The 13123-nt window shown below is 42.3% G+C and overlaps 1 protein-coding gene across 1 annotated transcript; it reads right to left on the reverse strand.

Moving 5' to 3' along the window:
- Positions 1-9209: 9209 nt before the first annotated feature.
- On the reverse strand, positions 9210-12752 carry LOC126455892 (piggyBac transposable element-derived protein 3-like). The gene is made up of 5 exons (XM_050091654.1): positions 12615-12752; positions 10469-10520; positions 10049-10405; positions 9806-9936; positions 9210-9668 (listed from the first exon to the last, which is right to left on the reverse strand). Exons 1-5 carry the CDS (start codon positions 12750-12752, stop codon positions 9210-9212), a joined length of 1137 nt encoding a protein of 378 aa, XP_049947611.1.
- Positions 12753-13123: the final 371 nt, after the last annotated feature.

Genomic DNA, 13123 nt, shown 5'->3' on the forward strand with positions numbered 1-13123 from the left:
TTTTTAGTGGAATATACTACTAAAATATTTTACTTTCAGTTTGCGAAACACATCTAAGTTACAAGGCTTTTTTCAGTTGACACTTGCTATTCATTATAAACAGTTCACTGAAAGAACAAAAATATCCATTAACACAATACATACAATAAGTACAAAATCTGTTTCCTGCTCCTTTATCAGTTCAGGCATTTTAACCATATTTAGTTATCAGAAACATGCTGCCCATTTACATTGTTGATTTTCATTACTGGCTTTCCATTTACATTGTTATTGCACCATTAGGCTGCAGATCACTATTCACTGTAGTCCTTTGATGATCATACCATTTTACAGAATGTCCCATGAATTTCATCGAATATCTTGTTACAACGTACATAGATAGGAAAGTGGATGATTTACCGGACAGAGGGCTAATCATTCACATTCTGAAACTTATACAGATTGAGTCACTAACTATTGCCTACTAGAATAACTCCGAAAGTATGATAGTGGCTGAAACGTTTGTGGGACAAATGTTGCATGGGACAATGGGGGCCATAATATGACGTCGGTTTTTCTTTGCTAGGAGGGGTCGTCAGAGATATGAAAGTCAACTTTGTTTTTTTAAATGGGATGCTATACTTTGGTACTTATTTTCTGATAGTGGCTATCGAGACGAATCCAATGATGTGTAACAGTAAGGTCTTTGAAGGTCAACGAAGGTCAACGAAAGTCAGAAAGGTGGCATGAACGTCCATTTACAGAAGGTGTTCGAAGTGATGACCACTGGTATCAATGCAGTGCTGCAATCTTCTTATCAAGGATTGAGTGGTATTCCTTATCACTTCGGCACTTACCGATGCACATGGTCTGACAATTCTCTCTCGTATATCGTGGAAATAGTTAATATTCGCCGAATACGGCGTATCCATCTAACGTAACATTGACATGTAAACACCATTTGCAATTCTGGATTCGGCTCATGAGAAACGAGCTGCAATATCGTCACAGACCTTCAGAAACCTCATTGAAAGTCGCTTACTAACGGCCAGTAATAGATGCCCTTACACTTTACATCAGATAGCGTATTTTGTTCCCTTTTATTAATGTCACTGATCTGCTCTCTTTGCGATTACGGCGTGTAATTCAACATGGAGCCTGTGAAGGCACCATCGCACGTACGAAGAAGGTGCAACCCATTGTTCAGTAGCTCCTGTCGTTATTATGACCAAAAATGAAACGAACTCTGACTTCACCATGGACGCTCCTACGGCTAACTAATTCTAAACTATAATCTCTTTCAGACCTGCAAGATAAACAGTCTGATCAAAAGTATGAGGACAATGCTATATAATGTGGAACTGGTCAGCAGATGTCAAAAAAAAAAAAAAAAAAAAAAAAAAAATAGCTGGCGGTCCGAGTGGCCGAGCGGTTCTAGGCGCTTCAGTCTGGAACCGCACGAGCGCTACGGTCGCAGGTTCGAATCCTGCCTCGGGCATGGATGTGTGTGATGTCCTTAGGTTAGTTAGGTTTAAGTAGTTCTAAATTCTAGGGGACTGATGACCTCAGATGTTAAGTCCCATAGTGCTCAGAGCCATTTTTTTTCAAAAATGTTCAAATGTGTGTGAATTCCTACGGGACCAAACTGCTGAGGTCATCGGTCCCTAGACTTACACACTACTTAAACTAACTTATGCTAAGAAAAACACACACACCAGTGCCCGAGGGAGGATTCGAACCTCCGGCGGGAGGAGCCGCACAATCCGTGACATGGCGCCTCAAACCGCGAGACCACACCGCGCGGCAGTAGATGTCACGAGAGTCGGACCCAACAGTATACAGGGATACAGTAAATGTATTCGCAGTTGCGAATATGGACAATCACCAGTTTTAGAATGGAATGATGACAATGAAAATTTGTGGCGGACGGGACTCGAACCCGGATATCCCGCGTATTGCGAGCGGTCGCCTCACCATTTGGTTATGGCCAGGCCCAAACTTTGATACGTCGTCAACCATGCGTCTACAAGTTTGGATCTGGTCGTGATCCGTGCACGGATACCTAAATGGTAAGGCGACCGCTCGCAATACGCAGAATATCTGTGTTCGAGTTCCGGATCGTAAGGAATTTTCACTGTCGTCATTCCACTCTACAGCTGATACTTACCCATATTCGCACCTGAGAATACATTTTACGTATTCTATAAGGGCTGTAGACGCCGCAGTGCCTATTCCTCTGGGCATGCGTACATGTCTAAAGGTACTTTGCATCGCAATTCATAACACAGGCACTGCAACATCGTAAATACACTACTGGCCATTAAAATTGCTGCACCACGAAGATGACGTGCTACAGACGCGAAATTTCACCGACAGGAAGAAGATGCTGTGATATGCAAAATGATTAGCTTTTCAGAGCATTCACACAAGGCTGGCGCCGGTGGCGACACCTACAACGTGCTGACATGAAGAAAGTTTCCAACCTATTTCTCATACACATACAGCAGTTGACCGGCGTTGCCTGGTGAAACGTTGTCGTGATGCCTCGTGTAAGGAGGAGGAATGCGTACCATCACGTTTCCGACTTTGATAAAGGTCGGATTGTAGCATATCGCGATTGCGGTTTATAGTATCGCGACATTGCTGCTCGCGTTGGTCGAGATCCAATGACTGTTACCAGAATATGGAATCGGTGGGTTCAGGAGGGTAATACGGAACGTCGTCCTAGATCCCAACGGCCTCGTATCACTAGCAGTCGAGATGACAGGCATCTTATCCGTATGGCTGTAACGGATCGTGCAGCCACGTCTCGATCCCTGAGTCAACAGATGGGGACGTTTGCAAGACAACAACCATCTGCAGGAAGAGTTCGACGACGTTTGCAGCAGCATGGACTATCAGCTCGGAGACCATGGCTGCGGTTACCCTTGACGCTGCATCACAGACAGGAGCGCCTGCGATGGTGTACTCAACGACGAACCTGGGTGCACGAACGGCAAAACGTCGTTTTTTCGGATGAATCCAGGTTCTGTTTCAGCATCATGATAGTCGCATCCCAGTTTGGCTACATCGCGGTGAACGCACATTGGAAGCGTGTATTCGTCATCGCCATACTGGGGTATCACCCGGCGTGATGGTATGGGGTGCCATTGGTTACATGTCTCGGTCACCTCTTGTTCGCATTGACGGCACTTTGAGGAGAGGACGTTACATTTCAGATGTGTTACGACCCGTGGCTCTACCCTTCATTCGATCCCTGCGAAACCCCACATTTCAGCAGGATAATGCATGCCCGCATGTTGCAGGTCCTGTACGGGTCTTTCTGGATGCAGAAAATGTCCGCCTGCTGCCCTGTCCAGCACATTCTCTAGATCTTTCACCAATTGAAAACGTCTGGTCAATAGTGGCCAAGCAACTGGTTCGTCACAATACGCCAGTCACTACTCTTGATGAACTGTGGTATCGTGTTGAAGCTGCATGGGCGGCTGTACCTGTACACGCCATGCAAGCGCTGTTTGACTCAATGCCCAGGCGTATCATGGCCGTTATTACGGCCAGAGGTGGTTGTTCTGGGTACTGATTTCTCAGGATCTATGCACCCAAATTGCATGAAAATGTAATCACGTGTCAGTTCTGGTATAATATATTTGTCCAATGAATACCCGTTTATCATCTGCATTTCTTCTTGGTGTAGCAATTTTAATGGCCAATAGTGTACCATAGTATAGAGGGAGGCTGGAATTATTTTCTTGACAGTATAGAAGCATTAATAACAATATTAGTCGATCAGGTGATCTCAGTGACTTCGAACGTGGACTAGTCATTGGATGTCACCTCAGTAACAAATCCCTCAGGAACATTTCAGTTCTTCTAAGATTGCCCAAGTTGACTGTTGGTGATATAATTGTGAAGTGGAAACTCGGAGGAACATCACACCTAAAGCAACACTAGACAGGCCTCATGTATTGACGGACAGGGACTGCAGAACAGTACAGGGGGTGGTTGTAAAAAATCGCATGAAATGAGCGGAAGAAATCACTCCTGAGCTCCAAAGCACTACCAGTAGTCCAGGTAGCACAATGACTGTGCGTAGGGAGTTAAAAAGATTGGATTTCAATCGTCGGGAAGCTCCTCATAAACCACACATTCCTAGTTCCTAGCCGGTGGTCGGTGATCCGCAACGCCTGAAGCGTCGTGAAGGGTGATAACTTGGCTGGAAACGAGTAATTTGGAGTGATGAATCTTGCAATACTCTGTGGCAATCCGATGGAAGGATGTTGGTTTGGAGAAAGGCAGGAGGACGTAACCTGCCATCGTGTGTGGTACAAGCAGTGGAGTAGTAGAGTGTGGTCCCCTTATTGCGCCTAAGAAAAAACTAAATGCGGGAGAATATGAACACATCTTACAGCATATTGCGTACTGCAGTGGAACAGTCCGGAGGAGATTATTGTTTGCATCAACATGACAATGGACCCTGTCTTAAAGCAGTACCAGTGGACAATAAAATTTCTGAAATGTCCAGAATCACGACTTGAACACCGTTAGGATGATGTAGAACGCAGACTTCGCTGCAGACCCCATTGTCCACCACCTTCTCTGGTTTCACCACTTGAGGACAATGGGCTATAGTTCCACCACAGACATTCATAAACGTCATTGAAAGAGTCTGCAGCGGAGTCCATGCTGTCATAAGGCGAAGGATGTAGACAACCCATTGTTAATGTCCAGTAATTGCTGTCTCAATACTTTTCTTCGGATAGTGTACACTACGAAACAAAATTTCTAGGAATGAACATTAACTGTCAGTCATAAGCACGGGAAGGAATCAAGACAGTCAGGGAGATATGATATATCTTGCCTTCAGGAAAGCTTATGACACAGTACCACACAACCACACAATGCTTATTATCGAAAGTTCGGTCGTACGATGGTGATTGAGCAGAGGATTCTTAGTAGGGGAGTTATCGACAGATGTAGCAGTCTTCTCGGATATGTAACGTGGAAGTTCGGTGGGACCTTTGCTATTCATATTGTGTATTAATCACTTTGCAGACAATATTAATAGCAAGCTCAGACTTTTCGCAGATGATGCAGTTATTTATAATGAAGTACAGACTGAAAAAAAGTTGCACAAATATTCAGTCGGATCTTGTTAATATTTTAACGTCGAACGAAGGTCGGAAACTTTCTTTAAATGGTCAGAGATACAAAATTGTGCAGTTTACAAAACGAAAGCACGAAGTGCCCTGTGACTACGATATCAGTGAGTCACCGCTGGAGTTGGTCAACCCATAAAAATATCTGTGCGTAGCAATTTGTGGGGATAAGAAATGGAACGATTACATACGTTCACTGCTGGAAGTCTAGGGGCGCGGGGTACCCGTGCGGTCTGGGGCGCCTTGCTACGGTTCTCGCGGCTCCTCCCGTCGGAGGTTCGAGTCCTCACTCGGGCATGGGTGTGTGTGGTGTCCTTAGAGTAAGTTATTTTAAGTTAGATTAAGTAATGTCTAAGCCTAGGGACCGATGATCTCAGCAGTTTGGTCCCATACAACTTACCACAAAAAATAGAAGTCTAGGCAACATCTAATAACTACTAAAATAGAAAGTACCCTCTGCCATACATTTCACAGTGGTTTGTAGAGTGTGCGTGTAGGTAAAGATACAGACTTGCGAATAGATTTGGATCAGCAATTTGTGCCCTTAGAGTCCCGTTATCACCAACGTCTAGTGGCATTTAGTTACATACTACTACGTACACTCAGTTCTTAAAAGTGGAAATTTTTCTGGGGAATAAATGCGCAAAATACGAAAACAGTTTCCAATCTCCAGAAAAGGCCAGAAGAATAGTAACAAAAAAAAAACAGTAATCGACTTCATTGTAAAAATCTGTTCAAAACATTGTGGGTTTTCACTAGACCATGGGTGTACGTTTCCCAATCCGTTACGAACACCAAAAATAACGTTTATGACTATCTCGCGGGGACAGCTCTGTCCATGAACATAGAAAAAAAAAATACAGACTGAAGAAAGAACAAATATAAGACTCAAAACAGTATTTTCACCCAAGAAATAAAACTGTACAATAAATTTCCCCAGGAGATTAAAGAGAATCCTAAAACAAAGTTATTTAAAAACACAGTTAAAAAGTTTGTGTTCATCATTATATTCTATACAGTGAAAGATTAATTAGATAACACAGAGTAAGGGTAACACAAGGAAATAATAATAGTTAAACATCTCTCTCATTTCACACAGGACTTTTGCACTATGTTCTTTCCTTTTCTGGAAAACGTTACTCCGAAAGCTCTGTAATATCTAATACTAACATCTTATCCATTTTGTGAGCCCTTCCTCTCATTATTATGGAGGAAACCCAACTCGGCTTTTCCGCATCGCCGCCACGGGCCTAGGTCAGCTGATCGTGTGTGTAGTGTGTGATATAATGTGAGTGTAGTGTGTGCAGAGAACAGAAGTGAGAAATGAATTAATAATGTGGCATCAACTTTTTACATTATTAAAAACAGTGAGGTGACAAAAGCCATGGAATACCTCCCAGTATCTTGTCGGACTCTTTTTGCCCAGCGTAGTCCACATCTCGATCTGGCATGGACTCAACAAGTTGTTGAAGTTGTTGGAAGTCCTATGCAGAAATAATGAGCAATGCTGCTTCTATAGTCGGCTATAATTGCAAAAGTGTTGCCGATGCAGGATTTTGTGCACGAACTGACCTCTCGATTATGTGCCGTAAATGAACGACGGTATTCATGTCCGGCGATCTGGTTCAAAAAAATGGTTCAAATGGCTCTGAGCACTATGGGACTCAACATCTGAGGTCATCAGTCCCCTAGAACTTAGAACTACTTTAACCTAACAAACCTAAGGACGTCACACACATCCATGCCCGAGGCAGGTTTCGAACCTGCGACCGTAGCAGTCACGCGGTTCCGGACTGAAGTGCCTAGAACGGCACGGCCACCACGGCCGGCCCGGCGATCTGGGTGGCCAAGTCATTCCCTCGAATTGTCCACAATGTACTCCAAACAAATCGGGAACAGTCTGGCCCGGTGACATGGTGCGCTGTCATCGATAAATGTTTCATCGATGTTTGGGAACATGGAATCCATGAATGGCTGAAAATAGTCTCAAGTAGCCGAACATAACCATTTCCAGTCAATGATCGCTTCAGTTGGACCCGAGGATCCAATCCACTCCATGTAAACATTTCTCACACCATTATGGGGACACCACCAGCTTGCACAGTATCTTGTTGGCAATATAGGTCCAAGGCTTCGTGGGGTCTGCACCATACTCGAACCCTCCCATGATCTCTTAGCCACTCAGATCGGGACTCATCTTCCAAAGCCACGGTTTCCATTCATCAAGGATCCAACCGATATGGTAACGAGCCCAGGAGAGAGGGTGCAGGCGATGTTGTACTATCAGCAAAGGCACTCGCATCGATCGTCTGCTGCCTTAGGTTTTAACGCCAGACTTCGCCGCGCAGAGCTAACGGATAGGTTCGTCGTACGTCCCACACTGATTTCTACGGTTATTTAACGCAGTGTTGCTTGTCTGTTAGCACTGAGAACCTTACGCAAACGCCGCTGCTCTCGGTCATTAAATGAAGCTCGTCGGCCACTGCGTTGTCTGTGGTGAGAGGTAATGCTTAAAATTTGGTATTCCCAGCAGAGTCTTGACACTGTGGATCGCGGAATATTGAATTCCCTAACGGTTTCAGAAATGAAGTGGCCCATGCGTTTAGCTCCAACTACCATCTCACGTTCAAACTTGTCAGACATCTTTTCACATGAATCTCCTGATTGTACAGATGACAGCTCCAAATATGCATTGCCCATTTATACCTTCTGTGCGCGATAGTACTGTCATCTGTATATGTGAATATCGCTATCCCACAATTTTTATCGCCTCAGTATAACTCCTTTGCAAAACAGTATTGTACATTAGGGATTAACCGAGTGAGGTAGCACCGTTTTGAACAGACTGGCTCAGTTTTCTGGAGAGCGGCGGCTCTGATCTCAATCCGACCACTGAGATTTAGGTTTCTCATGGTTTTCCTAAATTATTCCCGAAATTACTTCAGGCAAACGGCGGGTTGATTCCTACTATATCCATGAATTTTTTTTTTTTGTTCTTAAAACTGTAATATCATGACGTGTCCAATATCCTTGTAAATGTATTCCCACGATGAATAAAACTAGTACTAAAACTACTAAATCACCTCTCCCCTAATATCGGCTTACTATAGGTCAATGGTTCAATGGAGTGACTAAGCAGGCTGTATTTACGTTGACAGTTGATATACTAGAATCAGTCAGAAATTATTACCATTGGGACCGTTTTGGGAGTTGGGATTTGGCTAAGGTTTTTGACTGTGTGAATCATGATAGCCTCATGCTCATGTTAAAATATTATGGAATAGCAGACACACCAGATTCTTGGTTTTTATGTCACTAAAGGATGAAAACCAAAAAGTGTCAGTTCCATGCTAACCCATTTCTGCTTGAATTAATTTTCACTTCTGAATTTTACAAATCAGATATTTATTTGTTCGTTGTCATTAATGAAACGTACGACAACAAGCTAAACAAAAAATAATTAATAATTTAAATAATTATTTAAAGAGGGTGTAGCATATATGCCACACTAGACAGATCATACGTTTTAAGCACTCTACGCACAAACCACTATCACATTTGCAGCACACTGTTCTTGGAGTTCCTTTGCAGTTTTCTGCAGCGCAACGTCTTCTATTTTTCTGTGGCACCGTAGCTACCAGATTTTTTTGTCGTATCTGACGTCATGCAGCATTCTACCTTGATATGGATTAACTGCAGGGCGACCAAGAACACTAGGGATTGTTGCATTGGAAGTCAGGTAACATTTCAAAATGTAGCGCTGAAACTGCGGTTGTGACATATTCATACCTGTCTTTCTGTAGAGAAGCCACGCGTTATGTACAGACACATCCAGTAGTCACGTAAAAATTGGTCACCACCTCTAATGCTCACTCTTATGTAATGATATATTTTCACCATTTGGTCAGTTCGCTCAACATTTTTGCTGTATTCTCCAGTAACATTTGTACGCGGTATAAGTATTATTTTCTTCTCTTGTCTTGAATATCAGCTCGCAGAGCAAAGTGGATTGATTGATCCCATGACTGATCGACGCAATTGTTACTGCAGGATTGTGTAGCCGACTGCTCACAATCATTCTACTTTCCTTGTTGCTCTTGTAATCGAAACCTCTCTCTTATTCCTTTTGAACATTGTCTTAGAGGGTATAAGTTGACATTCTGTAGGCAGACGATTCTCACGAATAGTGGCAGTTGCAGCATAACTTCGTTGTTTTAGAAGAACTATCAATGTTGGCGATGTAAACAGACTGTCAAAATAAAACCTGTATGGTAGATTTTTACCTTTACGAGGAAGTGAATCAATAATTTGAACCAGAGGTGCAGCACACTTTACAAATGCTTTCTTGTACACTTCGTTCCTGTGTGCATTAGTTCCTTGGTGTACTTGAAAAGCCACTAAATAACCCATGTTTGTGTCTAGGCACCATGCTTTGTACCCAAATTTAATGAGCTTACCTTCCAGAAATTGTTTGCAGCCATGCCTGCCAAAATACTTTATCATACTCTCATCATAATCCAAATCTTGCTCAGGCTGAAAGTGGAGAGAAAACATTTTTCTTAAGACATATGTTAATCGACGAACTTTCGACATTTCATCGTTTACATTGACTGTGTGTTATCACATGACTGAATAAATCTCATAACTGTTTCAAATCTGTCGCTTCTCACCAAGCTGTGCACCATTTCATTTCTCATGTCCAACCCTGAATCCCAGTAACATCTTCTGCTGTGCAGAGGATTATAGCCCAAGAGAATTGGAATTGCTAGAAAATCTTTTATTACTTCACGACTTTTGGGGTCTGGGCAGTTCGAGAACAAGCATATTTTGTAGATTCAGTACTACAAATTTAATTATTCCCTGATTCCAAAACAGTTCAAAGCACTGAACTGGACACAAGCACCTGTATGTACTGTCATCACTCTCAGGAAGCAGAGCATTATCACTTTGCAGATCGTCCCTTCTCCAATCTCTTATCACAGTGTTTGAGATCTGTAGCTTTTCTGTTTCATCTGAAATAAAATTTCCTGGTTTTTCATCATGAGAGCAGTCAGTCTCAGGTTCACCAGCTAACCTGCTTTTGTTGGTCAATACCGCTTCTGTACCAGCATGAAGTTGCCTTGGTCCAAGATTATCTATCTTTCCACTCCCATCTGCTTCGCCAGAACCTTTATCCGACCCTAGATTAGCTTCAGGAGGCTCAGTAAATATATCCGTTGCATCTTCTTCGTCCTTCACAAGAATAGACCGGATTTTACGAACAGACAGGCCTATGAGAAAGAAGGAAACATTGTATTGACAGTTCTGCCTAGTGTAACATATGTGCAACTCACAATTAAAAACTGGATTTGGAACCATAATAATGAATTGCACTTTGAGGCTAACCTATAACATAAATTTAACCACCTTTAACTTTATAATTAAGTAAAAGTTTTAAAAATTGTGTGGTATATTGCTTCAGAAAATAGTAGCGGTACCCACTTCTCCCAAGACATAATCCCATTCAGGAAAAGTCTTCAGTAAATGAACAGCCAGACGCTGTCCTCTTCGTCTGGCAGAAACCCTCTTAAATATCATCAATAGCACTTCCTTAACTGAAAGACATACGACAATAGACATTTAAACTGCATGCATTGTTGCCAACAAGAGAAAACAATGGTAGAATGTTAAGTGACATATATGTCATGCTAGGGAGAAATGGGTTAATAAAATAATAATAGGCAATCGGGATTTGAAAAGTCAGACATTATGAACCACAATCCTGAATTTTAGGTCCTCTGCTGTTTATGATATGCAAAAACGATTTTCGACTTTCAATTGCAGAAGATGTAAATTTTCTCCCTTTTTGCAGATGATATAGGTACATGAATACAAAGTAGTACGAATACACTTACTGAAAAAGCAGCTAACTAAATGGTCGAAAACAATAGACGCTTCAAGACAAATGTATTATCATTTAATTTTGACGTGACTCAGTAAAAACGGTTAACTACTTCTCTTGGGACTTTACAAGCTATAAAAACAGATTTCACATATCATTAAATTCAGGAAATAGGGTTAAGTTTTTGAGTCTGCAGATATACTACAGCTGGAAACTCACTGTCTAGAATTACTGAAGCACTTGAGTTAAAGTAATTTACAGAAGCCATGTTACTGCTATAGGTGATTCATAAATGAAGAGACTAGTTTATTTCGCATTCCGTTCACTAATGAGCTGCATAATAATCTCACTGGAAAAAAGCAGTTTACGGTGATCCTATTTTCAGATTTTAAAAAAATGTGTTGTAAGAAATATTGTGTTAGTCCAGAGCATCCTGTAAAGACCACTCCAAAAAGCTTTGTATTTTGACAACTACTTGACTGTTTGTTATTGTGCTTTTTCATTACCAATATTTATTATTTCTCAATAACTAGTGAAAAGCTTGAATATAACACCAAGATAAAAAACAACCTCTACGAAGGTTTCAAGGAGTAACATGAATGCAGAAAGGAGTCAGATACATACGTACAGATGTATTCAACACGCTGCCAGAGCATGTTAAATGTCATGTGGATAAATTGTGGTGGAATTCAAGACTGAACTGAAGAGCTTTCTACTACACAGAGAAGTGTTAAATTTAATGTTTTAGGTTATTTTATAATTAGAATTAACCATTGCAATACTGTAGTCATTCCTAATGTTAAGTCCTTTCATTACATTGCACTTAAATTAATTTGTATGTACATCTTTGACCGGCGGCCTCCGTAGCTGATTGTTAGTGGTCAGCCTAGACGATGCCACGTGGAGGACCCGCGTTCGATTCCCGGTACAGCCAAGGATTTTTCCTTGATGGGAGGACTGGAACATGGTGCAGTCACCCTTGTGATCTTCGTTTGAGGAGCTACCTGAATTGAAAGCAACGGCTGCGCGGCCTGAGAAGTTGGCAAAAGGGCCGGGAGAGCGGTGAGCTAACCACATGCCACTCCATACTGCGTCCGCATGAGGCCACAGAAGCAGAGGATGACTGGCGGCCGGTCGACATCCCTTGGGCGTTCAAGGCCTTGACAAGGGGCCATTTTACATCTTTAACTTCTTTCCGTACCCCAGAGATCATTCTCTGAAGTATGCATAACATTCGACTAAAGTAACATGAGCGTTTCTTGGACTATCAGAAGCTTGTACCGTTCCAGTATGCCTTCCTCTTGGAAATAACATTCAGCTTCACAAAGAAGGCTTTCCGGTTAGTACTGCGATTGACACCATATCTCGGCAGCGATAATTCTATGGTTGACACTCTAGCAGCTAAAGCTCCACCAGCTGCGCTATCTTTTCGAGAATTCTGTTCTTTTAGGATTCTGTCTCACTGTGCAGTTGTGTCACGTTTTCCTCCTTTGTGATCATTAAATCACTCAGTCCCCTCTCGCCAAAATCCGAGCCACTTTCTCCTTTTCTTATTAGGCTACCGCCCCCCCCCCCCCCTCCTCCTTGCGATCATTTACCTCTTCAATTATCCCACCCATAATCTGTTGCAGGTTCTTATTTTTTGTTTCCTCACCGCTTGGTACAAGCAGATTCTTTAGACCCTGTTCACATATAGTTGATATCTCACTTTTGATATCTGCCATATCTCTGCTCATGTCCCCCAGTTTCTGATTTACTGTCATTTAATTTTTCCGGAAGTTCTTCATGTGCCTCGTCCAGCTTTCGAGAGAGCTGGTGCTGATTCAAGGTGGGAAGGGGGTTCATGGGGGTCATGAACAGCGCCCCCCCCCCCCCCCACCACTGATGTAAAAAAATTAGTATGACTAAATAAAAAGTATCTCATTTATTTTTTGTTACTGTTATTAAAATGCTAGGAATCTATGGGACATTAATGTGGATGATAGCAAGCTATACTGCGGGAAGGGGGGCTAGGACAGTCAGTAAAAATCTGTCTCATCCTCCAGATCTTAACCAAGGATCAGTACCTTGAAAAAGTATTATAACCCCCAAATCCATATCTCAGGCG

This window comes from Schistocerca serialis, chromosome 1 (genome assembly GCF_023864345.2).
Source record: "Schistocerca serialis cubense isolate TAMUIC-IGC-003099 chromosome 1, iqSchSeri2.2, whole genome shotgun sequence".
NCBI classification, from domain to species: Eukaryota; Metazoa; Arthropoda; class Insecta; order Orthoptera; family Acrididae; genus Schistocerca; species Schistocerca serialis.

Excerpts from the sequence above, each read along its gene's own strand:
- LOC126455892 (XM_050091654.1), bottom strand. The coding sequence starts at position 12,752 with ATGAGCAGAGATATGGCAGATATCAAAAGTGAGATATCAACTATATGT. Across the intron at positions 10,521-12,614 it reads TGGGTGGGATAATTGAAGAG|GTTAGCCTCAAAGTGCAATT; the intron begins GTAAATGATCGC and ends TTTATGTTATAG. Across the intron at positions 9,937-10,048 it reads GCTTCCTGAGAGTGATGACA|ACCCCAAAAGTCGTGAAGTA; the intron begins GTACATACAGGT and ends CGAACTGCCCAG.